We start from the raw sequence: 14965 nt of genomic DNA, 5'->3' as shown, positions 1-14965 counted from the left end.
ATTTTTTATGGTGCCCCACAGTTCTCTGAGGATCTGTTCATTTTTCTTCCATCTTTTTTCTTTCTGTTCCTCAAACTAGATTTTTCTCAGTTGATTCATCATTAAGTTTGCTGATTCTTTCTACTACCAGCTCAAATCTGCTGTTGAGCCCCTCTAGTGAATTTTTCCTTTTGGTTTTTGTACTTTCCAACTCCAGCTTTCTGTTAGGTTCTTTTCTTGATTCCTACCTGTTTAATGAGCTTCTCTCCTTGGTGAGGCATTGTCATCATACCCTTCCTTTAATTCTGTAGGTATGGTCTCCTTTAGTTCTTTGAATGTATCTATAATAAATGCTTTTAAGTCCTTGTCCACTAAACACACCATGTGGGCCCCTTCATAGGCAATTGCTTTCCCTGTTTGGGGGCCATATTTTCCTGTTTATTTGTGTGTCATAGTTTTTTTTGTTGAAAATTAGACATTTAAAATAATACAGCAACTCTGGAAATCAGATCCCCCTTCCACAACCTAAGGTTTCAGGTTCTTGCTTTTGTTTGTTCGTTTAGTGACTTTTCTGTACTAATTCGGTAAAGTCTGTATTCTTTGTTGTGTGCAACCAGTGAAGTCTCTGCTCATTTATCTTAGTGGTCAGATAACAATTGAATGGAGATTTCTTTAAGTGCCTTGAATCAGTATGTCTCCCAGCCTCTGCCAAGGGGCTCTGTGTGCATGTTGGGGTATGCCTTCAACACTCCTGCAGGCATTTTACAATTCTGCCTTAGCCTTCACTTCCTACTTGTGAAGGGTCTCAAGATCAGCCATAGGTGAGATTCTAGGACCTTCTCAGGTCTTTCTTGGGCATGTGCACAGTGCTGCACATACACATAACCCTCTAGATTCTCAGGAATATTCCAGGAGCCTTTCAAAGTCTCCTATGCATATCTCATTTCCCAGTTATTCCTTTAAATTGTTGTTGTTGTTTTTCTTTTTTTTGGGGGGGGTGTCTCTTTTTAGCCCCAGTTTGTAACACTACCTCAGGCAGGTGCAATTATTAAACTATCGCCACTGATTGTTTTAGACAAATATCTTGCAGATCAAGCTATCCACACAGGTACTGGTAAACTCTTACTCAAATGAAATAAACACAAGCTTTGAGAATTGAGTTTTTCAGCAAACTGCCAGACAGGTTAGATAGTGACCATTCTCTGGGGATGGGGATTTGGGGGAGCCCCAAGCCCATCCTGCCCCCTCCAGCAGCTGCTAGGCTGCTTGTTGGCACGTGTATCATAGTTGCATGGCTGATGGTTTTCAAGGCTACTGTGGATCTAGGAAAGACAGAGGAGGTTAGGGCAAATCACAATGCCACAAAGTTTACTGGTGTTTTTTTTGTTTGTTTGTTTGTTTGTTTTTGGCTGTGTTGGGTCTTTGTTGCTGCATACGGGCTTTCTCTAGCTGTGGGGAGTAGGGGCTACTCCTCGTTGTGGTGCGCAGGCTTCTCAATGCGGTAACTTCTCTTGTTGCAGAACGTGGGCTCTAGCTGTGTGGGCTTCAGTAGTTGTGGCTCACGGGCTCAGTAGTTGTGGCATGCAAACCCTAGAGCGCAGGCTCAGGTAATTTTGGCACACGGGCTTAGTTGCTCCGTGGCATGTGGGATCTTCCTGGACAAGGGCTCGAACCCGTGTCCCCTGCATTGGCAGGCGGATTCTTAACCACTGCGCCACCAGGGAAGTCCCAGCTTACTCTTTTTACTGACATTCAGTTGTGTTACTTGAATAAATGCTTCTTAGCTTGTTTCAGGCCTTAAGTTAATATCCAGAGTTCTGAAAAAGTTGATTTTTGACAATTTTTGTCAGTGTTCTCTTTGCTTTTATGGAGGAATGGTTTTCAGAGATTCTCGCTCCACTATTCTGGAAGTGCTTCTCCCATCCATTCAATCTTTCTTCATAGCATTCTCAGGAGGTGAGTTATTTTAGCCCTTGTGATTATTGAGGAAACTGATGCTCACAGAGGTTAGGTGACTTACCTAAGGACATATACCTGGTAAGAATCTGAGCCATTGCCTGATTTCAGTGTTCCGTACATCCTGACCTCTCTCCCACTGCCTCACCTCATGCAAGGTGCACTCCACCATCCTTTCACTCCAGCCCTTTGTTCCCTCCTCCATGCCAGGTGTTTATCCTATGAGTTTGTTTAGGAACTTGCTTGGGGGAGGATTGCTGATCTCTCAATGTTGCACATAAGAAGAATACTTGAGGAATGTCCTAAGCACTTGCAGATGACGGTTCTGTTCTATGGTTGATAAGAGGAAGGGAAGCTCCTCTCCCTGGGATTGGCATCAGGCCAGTCACCTAGAGGAATGCTGAAGTGATGATAGAAACTCCTTAGCATCCTTCCTGCCCTACCTGCCATCAGGAGTATCAGCCCATACTGTCCCAAGATGAGCTGGAACACGAGGGTGTATGACTGAGTCACACACAGGTCAAGCTCTCTGGCACAAATCCAGCCTGCTCTCCAACAACATTTGTCAGTGTTTCCCAATACCAAGCAGATAATAAAGCAGTGAAACAAAAACTGAGTGAGTGGGCAGCAGCCCTCAGCTCCAGCCCATCCCAGTCATCAGGAATGGAGGCCTGGGGTGGGGGGAGGGGAGCGATAAATTGGGAGATGGGATTGACGTACACACACTACTATATATAAAATACATAACTGATAAGGACCTACTGTATAGCACAGGGAACCCTACTCAATACTCTGTAATGACTTATATGCGAAAAGAATCCAAAGAAGAGTGGATAGGGGAGTTCCCTGGTGGTCTGGTGGTTAAGACTCTGAGCTTTCACTGCAGGGAGCACATGTTCAATCCCTGGTCGGGTAACTAAGATCCTGCATGCTGTGCAGTGCAGCCAAAATAAATAAATAAAATAAAATCTAACACCTAATTGTTAAAAATAAAAAAAAGTGGGTATATGTATAACTGATTCATTTTGCTGTACAGCAGAAACTAACACAACATTGTAAACCAACTACACTCCAATAAAATTTTTTTAAAAAAAGGAATGGGGGCCTAGAATTTAGTTCTCTGGGAACACAGAGTGAACAACACTGACAAAAATTCTGCCATCATGGAGCTTATGTTCTAACTGGGAGGGGGCATTATATGACACATTGGACGTGATACGTGCTATACAGAAATATAACGCAAGGAAAGAGATAAGGAATGTATAGAAGGGCAGAGGTTACTGTTTTCAAGGATATTCAGGTGTCCATACCACATGTCTTCTGACCAAGTAATTTACATACAGGTGAAGGAAGCTTGACAATGAGCTCTTGCCCTTGGAATTCACCACCCTTATCATGAGCCCTATTACTCAGTAGAAGATGGAATGGCTTACTGAATGTTCAGTTGTGGTACCAGCTAAGAGACCACACCCTGTGAGGTCAGGGTGTCATTCTACAATACGCAGTACATGGCTGCAAACTAGGAGTGGAAGGGGTAGTGTTTTCTTGCATATTACATCTAATTATTCACTTAAGAAATTTTTGTTTCCATCCACACAACCCTAAGTCCACTAGATTTTGAGATCCAGTCACCTATTACTCCAGGGAATAGAGTCATGGTTCTGGTAAATTGGAAACAGTCAAACCCCTGGCCATTCAGGGATCTTCACTTGCTGAACCAGTAGAGAGAGAAGGAGATACTATCCTGAATGGACAGATAGATTCTGACAAACAAGGGGAAACTGGGTGGCCTTTCAAAATGAAGTCAAGGACTGTGTCCAGAGCCCAGGGGATTCACCTGGGGACCCCTTTATGTGCCTTTGTTCAATAATAATGGTCCAAAGGAAACTGTGCCAACTAATACAGAACCACTTAAAGACATTGCTCCTGGCCTATATCTTGACAGGCATTCACATATACATATATTTATACATTTACATACGTATATGCTCATACAGCCAACCACTAAAATAGCTCCAGCCCCCTCATGTCCCCTCCCAAACAATTCCCCACCAGAAGTAATCACGATGCTGCCTGTTTTGACTTCATATAAACAGACTCATATGGTCTGTATTCTTTTGTGTCTACCTTTTTTCACTCAATATTACATCTGTGAGATTATCCATGGGAGTATGTCTTTTTCATTGCTGCATAGTATTCTTTTATATGAATGTACCACAATTTACTTATTCATTCTGTTGTAGATGAATGTTTGGGTTATTTCCAGTTTGGGGTTATGAATAAAGCAGCTATGAATATTTTTACACCTGTCTTTTGGGGGTAGTATGCACTCATTTCTTTGAGTATATACATAGAAGTGAAATGGCTGAGTCATAGGGAATATGCATGTTTAACACTAGTAGATACTGTCAAACACTTTTCCAAAGTGGTTTTAACAATTTAGACTTCTACTTACAGTGTATCAGAGTTCCAGTTGCTCCACGTTGTTGTCTGCACTTGGTACTGTCAGTCGTTTTAATTTTATCCAACTTAGCAGATGCTTGGTAGTATCTTGTTTGCTCTTAATTTGCATTTCCTTGATGAGTATTGATGATGATCACTTTTGCATGTGCTCATTCACCATTTTGATATCCTCTTCTGTGAAGTGTCTGTGCTCAAGTATTTTATCCACTAAAAAAATGAGTTGTCAGTATTTTCCTCATTGATTTGTACAGGTTCTTCAAATATTCTGGAAATAAGTCCTTTGTCAAAAAATATGTATTGCAAATATATGTATCCCATTCCAACCTCTCTTAATGGTCTCTTTTGATGAGCAGTTGTTCTTAATTTTGATGAAGACCAATCTTTTATTTTGTGGTTAGTACTTAAAAAAAATTTTTTTTAATTTTATTTATTTTTGGCTGCATTGGGTCTTCATTGCTGTGTGCAGGCTTTCTCTAGTTGAGGTGAGTGGGGGCTCCTCTTTGTTGAGGTGCGAGGACTTCTCATTGCGGTGGCTTCTCTTGTTGCAGAGCACGGGCTCTAGGCACGCGGGCTTCAGTAGTTGTGGCACGTGGGCTCAGTAGTTGTGGCACGTGGGTTCAGTAATTGTGGCTTGCAGGCTCTCGAGCGCAGGATCAGTCGTTGTGGTGAACGCGCATAGTTGCTCTGAGGCACATGGGATCTTCCTGCACCAGGGCTCGAACCTGTGTCCCCTGCATTGGCAGGCAGATTCTTAACCACTGTGCCACCAGGGAAGCCCTGTGGTTAGTACTTTTTAAAATACCTGTTTAGATGACTTTGTTTATACCAGAAATATTAAGGCATTCTCCTGTGTTTTCTTCTAGCAGATTTATTGTTTTACCTTTCAACATTTAGGTCTACAATCCATCTCAAATGAATGCTTGAGTACGGTATGTGGTAGGAGGGTCTGCATATTTTATGGAAAAGACCATTCTTTCCTCAATGATTTTCTTTTCTTTCTTTTTTATTTTTTTTTGGCTTAAAAAAATTTTTTTTTCAGTCCAAGGTTTTTTTGTTCTGTTTTGTTTTAAATTGAAGTATAGTTGATCTACTTTCCTCAGTGACTTTCAATGCATTCTTGACTCCGTGGCTAGAATTAACAAACTTGATCACACCATTCTGTATTTTCAATGATGGCATATTGCTCTTGGTACAAAGATCAGTCTCTTGCCTAATGTGCCTTTTTTTTTAAGATTTTTTTTTTTTGGAGGGGGCGGTTTTGACCATTTTTAAAGTCTTTATTGAATTTATTACAATACTGCTTCTGGGTTTTTTTTTTGATTTTTTGGTCAGGAGGCATGTGGGATCTTAGCTCCCCAGCCAGGGATGGAACCAGCACCCCCTGCACTGGAAGGTGAAGCCTTAGTCATTGGACCACCAGGGAAGTCCCTTACCTTAACACCCAGCCTAATCCGGACACCTCCTGTTTCTCAAGCCAAATCTTGTGTCATGTGTATCATCCCACTCCAAGCTCAGACACACACCATAGAGTTCTTTGTCCAGATCACACTGTCATCCGTGGACCTTTGCCATACAGAACGCTTCCATTCCTGAGGTCGGTTACCTGCTACTCAAACTTCAGGCCTCATCTCCTCCAGAAAGCCTTCCCTGCTGCACAGTCCCTGTCCCTTAAGTCTAGGTTAAGCGACCTCATTACGTGCTTTCATTGAACCCCGGCTTTGTAATTGTGTTTACCTTTCCCACTGTAACTTCGCTGAAGGAAAGGAGGAGGCCTCTTTAGCTCACATGGAAGGCACTCTCTAAATATTACTGAATGAATGAATATGTGTAAAACAGAATCCTGCCCAGAGACCCAAAACGCGTGGGCCTTGGAGAAACAACGGAGGTTGCATTCTCAGATCTAACACTTAGCAAATAAGTTAATATTTCTGAGCCTCAGTTCTCAAATTCATAAAATGGGAATGCAACATTCCCTACAAAGCATCGCTATAAGCACCAAATAAGAACGCACGTATCTGGCACAATGACTGGCACGCGGCGGCCCCTTTTAATATTAATAAAAAGATGGGGGCGGGGGACACGGAACGCCTACTCTTTACAACGCGCATGCGCGGCCCGAGACCCGCCCGCAAGGCCAGCCCATCGTGCCCCCGCGCGTCCCCACGCGCGCGCGTGTTCGACCGGAACCTGGGTCCAGGCCGGAGGTGAAGGGGCGGACCTCCGCAATACGCCTGCGCCGTGGGAGGCCGTGCGCCGAGGAGGCGGGGCCGCGCAGGCGCGCCTGGCGGCCCGGCTCTGGAGCATAAACAAGAGCGGGGTCGGGATGAGGCGGCTGTTGATGTCCGAGCGGCGAGTGGCGGCGAGCGGGGCCCGGCGCCGACCCTGAGCTCACCCCGACCTGCCCTCCCGCGCGCGAGCTCCGGGCCGGGCCCACCCGCCGCGCGCCCACCATGAACCTGGCGAGTCAGAGTGGCGAGGCTGGCGCCAGCCAGCTCCTCTTCGCCAACTTCAACCAAGACGTCACGTAAGGACGGGCGTGGGCCGGGGTCGGAGCCGGGGGCCGCGGGGCGGGGGCCGGAGCCTGGGGGCCTGGGGCCGGGGAGGGCAGAGGCATCCTCGGGGCGGGCCCGGCGCGTGCTGGGAGGGAGGGGCGCCCTCTCTGGGGACCCTCCAGGCTCTGCCCTGGAGCTGCGATCTCTGAGCCGGGAAAGCGATGGAGGTAGGGGAGGTATTTTACCCACCACGGGAAGGCTTTGTCTTTTCGGACCTCACTTCTCACAAAGTTGGGGCAGAACTTTGTGGCCTGACTTGTTGTCTCGGCCGCCTCTGGAGCGGTGGGGGTGGGTTTCTCCCTTATAACCCGCCTCCCTCTTGTACCTCAGCTCTCTTGCTCCAGTATTTCCCCTCTTCAGGCCCTTCTCCTCATCTCTTCATCATCTTAGGGTCCCTTTGATTTCCTTTTCTTCCCGTCTCGCTGTTCTTTTTGGCAGGTAACTTTGATGTCCTCCTCGAGGAAGAAACAAACTTAGCAGTAAACGTGGTCTCTGACCTGGGGAGAAACAGCCAAGGGGGGATGTGACAGAGAAACCCCCCGAGAGAGGTCTTGGTGCTTCGGGGCATGGGCCATCCTTACAGGGGAAGAGAGACCCATGATGCCAGCCCTTGGATTTGGAACGCTGTTTGTCCCAACCCATATGGGTGTGAAGCCGATTCTTCGGAGGCTGTCTCCGGTGACGTGTGAGGATAGTTACTAGATGAGGTTTCTGGAGAAGGAAGGATAAGTTGTGGGACTGGAAGGGAGGAAAGCCATCTTGGGAAGTGAGTAAGAGGAAGTGATGTAAGAGGGGAGGAGGAGTGGGTCATTGGCTTCGCACCAAAGTAGTAGGTTGAGTAGTTCCTGGCCGAATGGAATCAGCAAAGTAGAACATGACATCTTTTAAAAAATTAAAAGTCAGTTGTAGAATGGCAAGCCACCAAGTCAGTGGCGTGCAGTGGGTGCTCGGTAGCACCTTCCAAAGTTGGGGGAGCAGTGCAGACAGCCCCACAGTGGGGCCTCTGTTGGGACTTGGAAGGGAGCAGATCACCTCCTCCAACTACAGGGAGAGGAAACCGAAGTTGAGGAAGGTTCAGAGCAGAGCCTGGATCTTACCCTCAGTTGACAGGGGAGTCGGGGCAGCTTTCCTGAATTGTCTTCCAGTGTCCTTTCCCGTCTGCCATGCTGTTGTTCCTACCTACAGAGTAGGATCTGGAGGACAGTGAACGTAGAAAGCAGACCGTAGCAATCTTTAAAGGTGAAAACTACCGAATACTAGCGTTCTGTATGACCAAAAGCCAATCCAACAAAAACAGTTTGGACCACCTGTTGCAGGAGGTTATAACTGAGATGGACTATGTTATACCAATCCAAGTAGGGAAGAGGACATTTCAAACCAACTGTGATTCCGTTTTTAAGGCCTTAGTATTTTGAGACCAGTAAGAATGGTAGCTTTATGGATTTTTATGTCTTGTATAAATTAGGGAATTTCCAAAACATTTTCTACCATTCTTTAAGTTTTTCATTGCTCATCATTTATATTGAAAGGAAATCAAATATGAGAAAACATTCTCTTTTGCTCTTATTTTAAATGGCATTCAAATACCATTTTCCCTATATAAGAGAAGAATGTCACTCTGGCCTGAACTAAGGTCTTTTTGTACTTGGAAATTGTGCTTTCCCACTCCTCCGTGAGTCCTGAAGTTATTAGTTTAAGACAAGATTTTTTTTTTTTTTTGTGGTACGCGGGCCTCTCCCGTTGCGGAGCACAGGCTCCGGACGCGCAGGCTCAGCGGCCATGGCTCACGGGCCCAGCCGCTCCGCGGCATGTGGGATCTTCCCGGACCGGGCCACGACCCCGTGTCCCCTGCATCGGCAGGCGGACTCTCAACCACTGCGCCACCAGGGAAGCCCCTCAAGACAAGATTTGTGTGTCATAATTTTGATTTGCTAAAGAGACCTTGATACAGTGTGAGCATAAATTGTAAGGAATAGTAAGTTAGGATTATACTAAAAGTTTATTGATTAAAGTGATTAATTTGTTTTAAATCTATACCTGAAAGAAATACAGAAGTTCTGGGGAGAGGCTTGACAGTTCACTCCTTTCCCTCCCTTGTCCATCTCCAGCATTTACTTTGATAGAGGAACACAGGTTTTCACAAAGCAAAGAATATTGGATTCACATTCACGGTATTCAGTGAGGAAACCTGGAAGATGTTTCACTTAATAGAATATATATTCTACGTTATACAGTAATGCTTGAACAACAGTGTTCCTCTCATAACAAACTATATCTGTCCTTTCTGTTTTTCCTGGTAATAGTTTCAAATGCTGCAGTATTTTTTTCTGTGATTCTTATTCTAAAAGTGTGAATGTTTTACTTGGGGGTTTTTTGTTTTGTTTTGTTTTTACCATTTGTTTTTGTTTGTTTAACTAGAATTGGGAAAAGGCATCAAGAAAAGCTGGTCCCCGTTGTCTCCTTCTTGGCTGGTTAGTTCCGATCCTGGTTCCTGAAAGTAACACTTTGGAAGGCTTATCTTGAGGAATTTTTGGTTTTTTGATATCGAAGTTAAGAAACTAATAGAAGTGCAGAGTATCACTTGGATCTTCAATGGAAATGTCAGGGATTAAGTACTTGCAGGGGACCCCACTCAGCTTGTGGAAGTCATTGATTGGGCAACGTCTACATCATTTAGGAACTACATTTCTAAAAGAAATAGAATAAGGACAGGGACTTGACTTCCGAAGTCTTCTGTTGTAGCATTGATGTTGTCAGTGTCTAAAAGTTATGGGCATAGAGATAGTAAGGCGTTGGTCTGAACTGATTGCTTTCTTGAACCGGGTTTCTTCTAAGGTTACAGCAACTGTCCTGGAAGGTCACTTCTCTCCTTTTCCCTCATCAGTAAATCGAGAGACTTGGAAGTAAGGATTCTTCTACCTTAAAGTTCTAGGTTGTTCTGCCTGCCGTGTGGAGGATGTGTTTTGAGGAAGCAGGGCAGTCACAGGGGAGGGTATTGTCCAGCGGCCGTGGCCAGTAGAAAGGAGACTGGTGAGCCATCAGGATTCGGTGTGACCCATGGGACACGCATGATGCACTTAAGGGAGAAGTTAAGGTTACTCCCAAGTCTCCAGCCTAGATTCTAGATGAGCAGTGACAGCACATTATGGGAGAAAGATCAGAGGGGGATTCAGTTTAGGGAGAAAGATGAACTCTGCTTTGGATATTATTGAGTTTGGAAGGCCTTAGGGATGTCCAGGTGGAGGTCTGGGATGGCCACGAGCTTGCTGAGTAGGGCCCCGGGGCCGGCCAGGTCTCAGCAGCAGTTCAGGTGGCTTCCTTTTTATGGGTGTGACTGTTTCCACTTCACCCTGTCCTCGAGTATGGCTCTTTGATGAAGATGATGAAAAGGGAAAACATTAATGGGCTGATCATGCGTAAGTGGGTAAAAAAAAAATGAATTAAGAAAATGATTTTTTTTCTTTTAAAATGTTTTTAACATTTATAAAATGTTTTCTTAAAAATTTTTTTTTGTTTTTTAATGGAAATCACTGTCTTTTAGAATACTGAGTAGTCAAGTTTAAATTCAGTGGCAGAGACTTGCAGTTAAAGATGGTGGATTAAACACAAGCATTTATTTTGGCTCTCCCTCTCAGAACCCTAATAAAATGTCACAGTCAGTGAAATATCAAAAAGGTACTTAAAAAAGCTTAAACCCATAGAACGAGGAGACACTAGCAACAAAATTTTGGAAGCCAGCAAGTGGTAAAGGAAAGTGGATCCTCCATTGCTAGTGGGGAAAGCAGAGAACCAACCTATCTGAAACCACGGAATCCCCCAAAGGCTCAGGATGGGCGGTCTCAGGAGCTCTGCGGTGCAGCAGAGTCGCATGTGCTGAAGATCGAGAAGGCTGGCCCAGAGTGTGCTGCAGAAGCAGTCACTGTTCCTGGCTGGTGAGGGACTTGGGCCTTGTCTCCAGAGGGTACAGCAGGGTCTCTGGATTTTGACACCACGCACAGTTGAAGGCAGGGGTGTATGGTAGTGAAGTGGGGGATTAAGTAAATATATGCTTTTTTCTGTTATTGCTGGGTTTTCCCTTTGTCAATAAAAGATCTCTTACCTTAAAAGACAAAAAAACAAACCTCACCATATACACAGTGGGGAGTGAGATGGTTTATGAGGGGATCTCGTGCTTACATGTTACTCTGCTTCTCCCGTCAATACATCGTATGGTCACAGGCAAATCGTGAGATGTTTTTAAAAGCACAGTCTCCACAGAGGGTTGTGTGAACCTGACCACTGATATTCGAGACGTAAATATCAAACCTGTTTGTATTTCATATCATCCTTTAAAAATGTCTGCCTTGGCTGCCCTGGTGGTGCAGTGGTTGAGGGTCCGCCTGCCGATGCAGGGGACGCGGGTTCGTGCCCCGGTCCGGGAGGATCCCACGTGCCGCGGAGCGGCTGGGCGCGTGAGCCATGGCCGCTGAGCCTGCGCGTCCGGAGCCTGTGCTCCGCAACGCGAGAGGCCACAGCAGTGAGAGGCCCGTGTACCGCAAAAAAAAAAAAAAAAAAAAAAAAAAAAAAAAAAAGTCTGCCTTTATTGATAAAGTATATGCTCACTCTATACCACATGTACATATCAAAAAATACTTGGTGTATTTTTACTTACATTTCCTACTGATTGGGGTGTGCAAGTAGGAAGCCATGCGATTAAAACTCTAGCAAAGGTATTTAATATCCAAAATCAGTTTCTGAATATCTGGAAGAACATCAGAGAGCTAATATTTGATCAGTTTTAACAAATTCTGCCCATTTGGAGCACAGCCAAAATCCTGGGTGTATCAAAATCCAGGTCCTCATTAATTAATTCAAGCTCATTAATTTTGCCTGTAGAAAAAGCCCTCTCTAAGCTTACTTTATATATGAAACTAATAAGCTTGGTGACTTGGTTTCCAAGTCAACAAATTTGAAAGAGGGAGGGGCTGTTAATGCTAGTAGGATGCTTGGGGAACAGTGACAACTGTCAGCAAAACAAAAGGTAGAGGGTATTTTATTACCCAGCCCAACAGACTGCTGCTTGATGTAGGTACACAAAACCCTCAGCTCCTTGTTAGGGTCTGAGAGGGTCACTTTGTTATGATAGTAAAGTTGTTTCATGATGTGAGTCCAGTCAAATGGTGAGGATTTGCCGTCCCATACAGAAACTGTATGAGGACGACTTTTATTTAAATCGGAAATGGTAGGATATAAGGTTTTGGTGCTTAAAATAGCAACCCTTAGTTATCTGGAAAACATTTTCCTGAACATCAATTTTCCAGAAGTTATGAATTATTGAGATTTTGTTTTATTTTTAGCTTTCTTGGATATTCTTGTGTTTTTGTTGGCCCCTTATTGCGTTTCAAAAAATTTACAGGTAACAATGCCTAATTACTTCACTGATGTGATTAATTCAATATAGTGAAGGATTTCTGTAGAGAAAAATTATATAAACTGGTAGGAGTTCCATTTCTGTTTATACTTTAGGATGAACCAGTTACAATTTCAGTGTTTAGTAGTGCTTATAGCAGCTCTGTTCTTGGAATGTATTTCCTCTGCGTAAGTGTGAAAGAGGTTGGAAATCTCAAGTTTCTAATAGATGAAATGGTCATTAAAATAGCCCTAATTTTTTATCTTGGCGCACACATACTCATCATATGAAATGTCAGTCCTCGTTATTTCTAGGCTTCTGGTTTACCTCCTGTTTCCACTTGTTCTCCCAGACATTAAATACCAGAATGATGCCAGGATCTGATTCTTCGCATGTCCCACCACCTCTTGCTTTATTCTCTATCCTCTCTGTTTCTGAAAGCCGTGCTTGCTTCTTTTTACTCCCCCCTCGGTCCGTTACGTGCTGGACAGTAGTAATCTTCTATGAGGAAACACTTCATTTAGCGGCACAGCTCTCCTGCGCTAGGGATCTGGAGAGCTCAGGGTTCCCTCCAAGCCTCTTAGCAGAAGCAGCAGTGTTGGGTGATGAATATGGAATCTTACACACAAGGCCAACTATGTTATGTAGTCTCGCCATTCCAGGCTCTGAGCTAGCTCTTTGCTCTGTTTGATTTCCATCCTACTGCTGAGCCATAGCATAACGTAAGTGACTGAGCTGCATTTGTTATGGCCTTAACTGCAGTGCAGAAAGACACCATCATCCACCAAAGTTGTAAACATCTTTGTTTAATATTTACGATGTTATCCTAACTTTTGGACTCTCCCATACACCAGGCATGTATATCAGATCACCTGAGAAACCGCACTGTGTTTTGAGGGGATCATTAATTTAGGGCTGATTACTTTTATTTGTATGCCAAACTTACCTTTAAAGTTTTATAGATTTTCAATAAGAACATTGTCTATCTTTATTTTATTGACATTCACCTTTTCCTGGCTGTGAGGTGTGGCATCTTCCGCGCCACTCTCTTTTCTGCTCTGCCACCACTCACCTGGTACAAACTACACGAACTTATTTGTGCTAATTGTGGGTAGAGATGATGGTGACTGTTTGGTAACATGGAGCTAGTTTGTGCGTTATCGCTGCCTACACGTATCAGCTCTTATTTCTGAATTTGGCTTTTTTGCAGGTCTCTAGCTGTTGGTAGTAAATCCGGTTATAAATTTTTCTCCCTTTCTTCTGTGGATAAACTGGAACAGATCTATGAATGCAGTAAGTGTTTGCTTTATTTTTCCCCCTTCTTAAAATAGACAAGTTACACTTGAATTAGGTTGCATTCTTAAACTCACACATTACGGTTAAAATCCAAATGCCCCTTGACCAATAATCTTCCTCCACCTTAGTCCTCCTGAGAGGTGACGGCTATGACCGAACAATGATGTGTTCTCCCAGGTCTTTTTCTGTGCATTTGCATACTTGTAAATGTACTTGTAGAAATACCTTATGGGTTGCCATTTCCAATACAGGATCCCATACTAAATGCATTATTCTATAATTTCTCCCCCTTTTTAATGCCATTTAAACCACTTAGATTTCTGTCATAGAGGGCTTCCAGAATTTGAAAAGTTTACATCCCCCTAGGAGTGATTTATTTTCTCCATTTGGCATTTTATGGTGTTTGAGTGGCTGTGTGTCAGATACCTGTGGGGTTGCAGGAGGGCCATGAGCTTCGATACCTTGCTAAGTCACCTACTGTGACTTTACATAGATCGCTTCATGGACCTCAGTTTCTTTGTTTTTCGTGTGTGTGTGTGTGTGTGTATGTGAGAGAGAGAGAGAGAGAGAACTTGCTGAATAAATAGTAAGTAGTAGGTACAGACCCTCCCCCAGTGAGAATAGGATGGACAGCTTTGGCTCTCTGCACATATATCTTTTTTTTTCATTGCTATAGTTGGAAGAAGCGGTACAGACCCCTGTACCCTTCTCCCAGTTTCCCCCAGTGGTAACGTTTCGCAGAGGTGCAGTACAGTATCACAGCCGGGAAGGCTACATGGATGTAGTCCGACCTGTGTGTGTGAAGTTCTGTACAGTCCGAACACCCATCTAGCTTCCCGTGTCCACCACGATGAAGACACTGGGCCGTCTGACACCGCAGGGTCCTTCCTGTTGCCCTTGTACCCACACCTGCCTCCCCTCCCCCACTGCCACCCCACCGTCCCTAATCCCTGGCAGCCACTGATCTGCTCTCTGGTTCCAGAATATTGTCTTTTCACGAATGTTACATAAATGGAAGTATGTAACCTTTTGAGATTGGCTGTTTTCGCTCAGCATCTTTCCCTGGAAGTTCACCCAAGTTGCCAGGTGTCAGTAGCGCCGTCTTTTCTGTTGCTAAAGCTGGTTCCACGTGCGGACGCAGCCCAGCTGTTTGACCCTCACCCGGCAAAGCACATCTGGGCTGATTCCACATTTGGGCTGTTGAAAATATAGCTGCTGTGTATGGGGTTTTGGGTGGGTGTAACTTTTCACTTCTGGGATTAATGTCTAAGTGTGATTGCGGGGTTGTATGTGTGGTGTTTTTTCTTTGTCTTTTTTTTTTTTTTTTTTT

The 14965-nt window shown here is 44.4% G+C and overlaps 1 protein-coding gene across 2 annotated transcripts in view; it reads left to right on the top strand.

The window, feature by feature from the left end:
• Positions 1-6667: 6667 nt before the first annotated feature.
• The window catches only part of WIPI2 (WD repeat domain, phosphoinositide interacting 2), a 31062-nt gene continuing 22764 nt past the window's right edge, over positions 6668-14965 (top strand). Inside the window, exons 1-2 of one of the 2 annotated variants that reach the window (XM_007447083.1) lie at positions 6668-6922; positions 13550-13632. In XM_007447083.1, the coding sequence (XP_007447145.1) occupies positions 6849-6922; positions 13550-13632 (157 nt within the window). In that variant the 5' untranslated portion in view covers positions 6668-6848. The remainder of the gene's footprint in view (positions 6923-13549; positions 13633-14965) is intronic. The other variant, XM_007447084.1, reaches the window with a different exon arrangement.

This window comes from Lipotes vexillifer, unplaced genomic scaffold (genome assembly GCF_000442215.2).
Source record: "Lipotes vexillifer unplaced genomic scaffold, Lipotes_vexillifer_v1.1 scaffold625, whole genome shotgun sequence".
NCBI lineage: Eukaryota > Metazoa > Chordata > Mammalia > Artiodactyla > Lipotidae > Lipotes > Lipotes vexillifer.
This window is presented reverse-complemented; position numbering and strand designations above follow the sequence as displayed.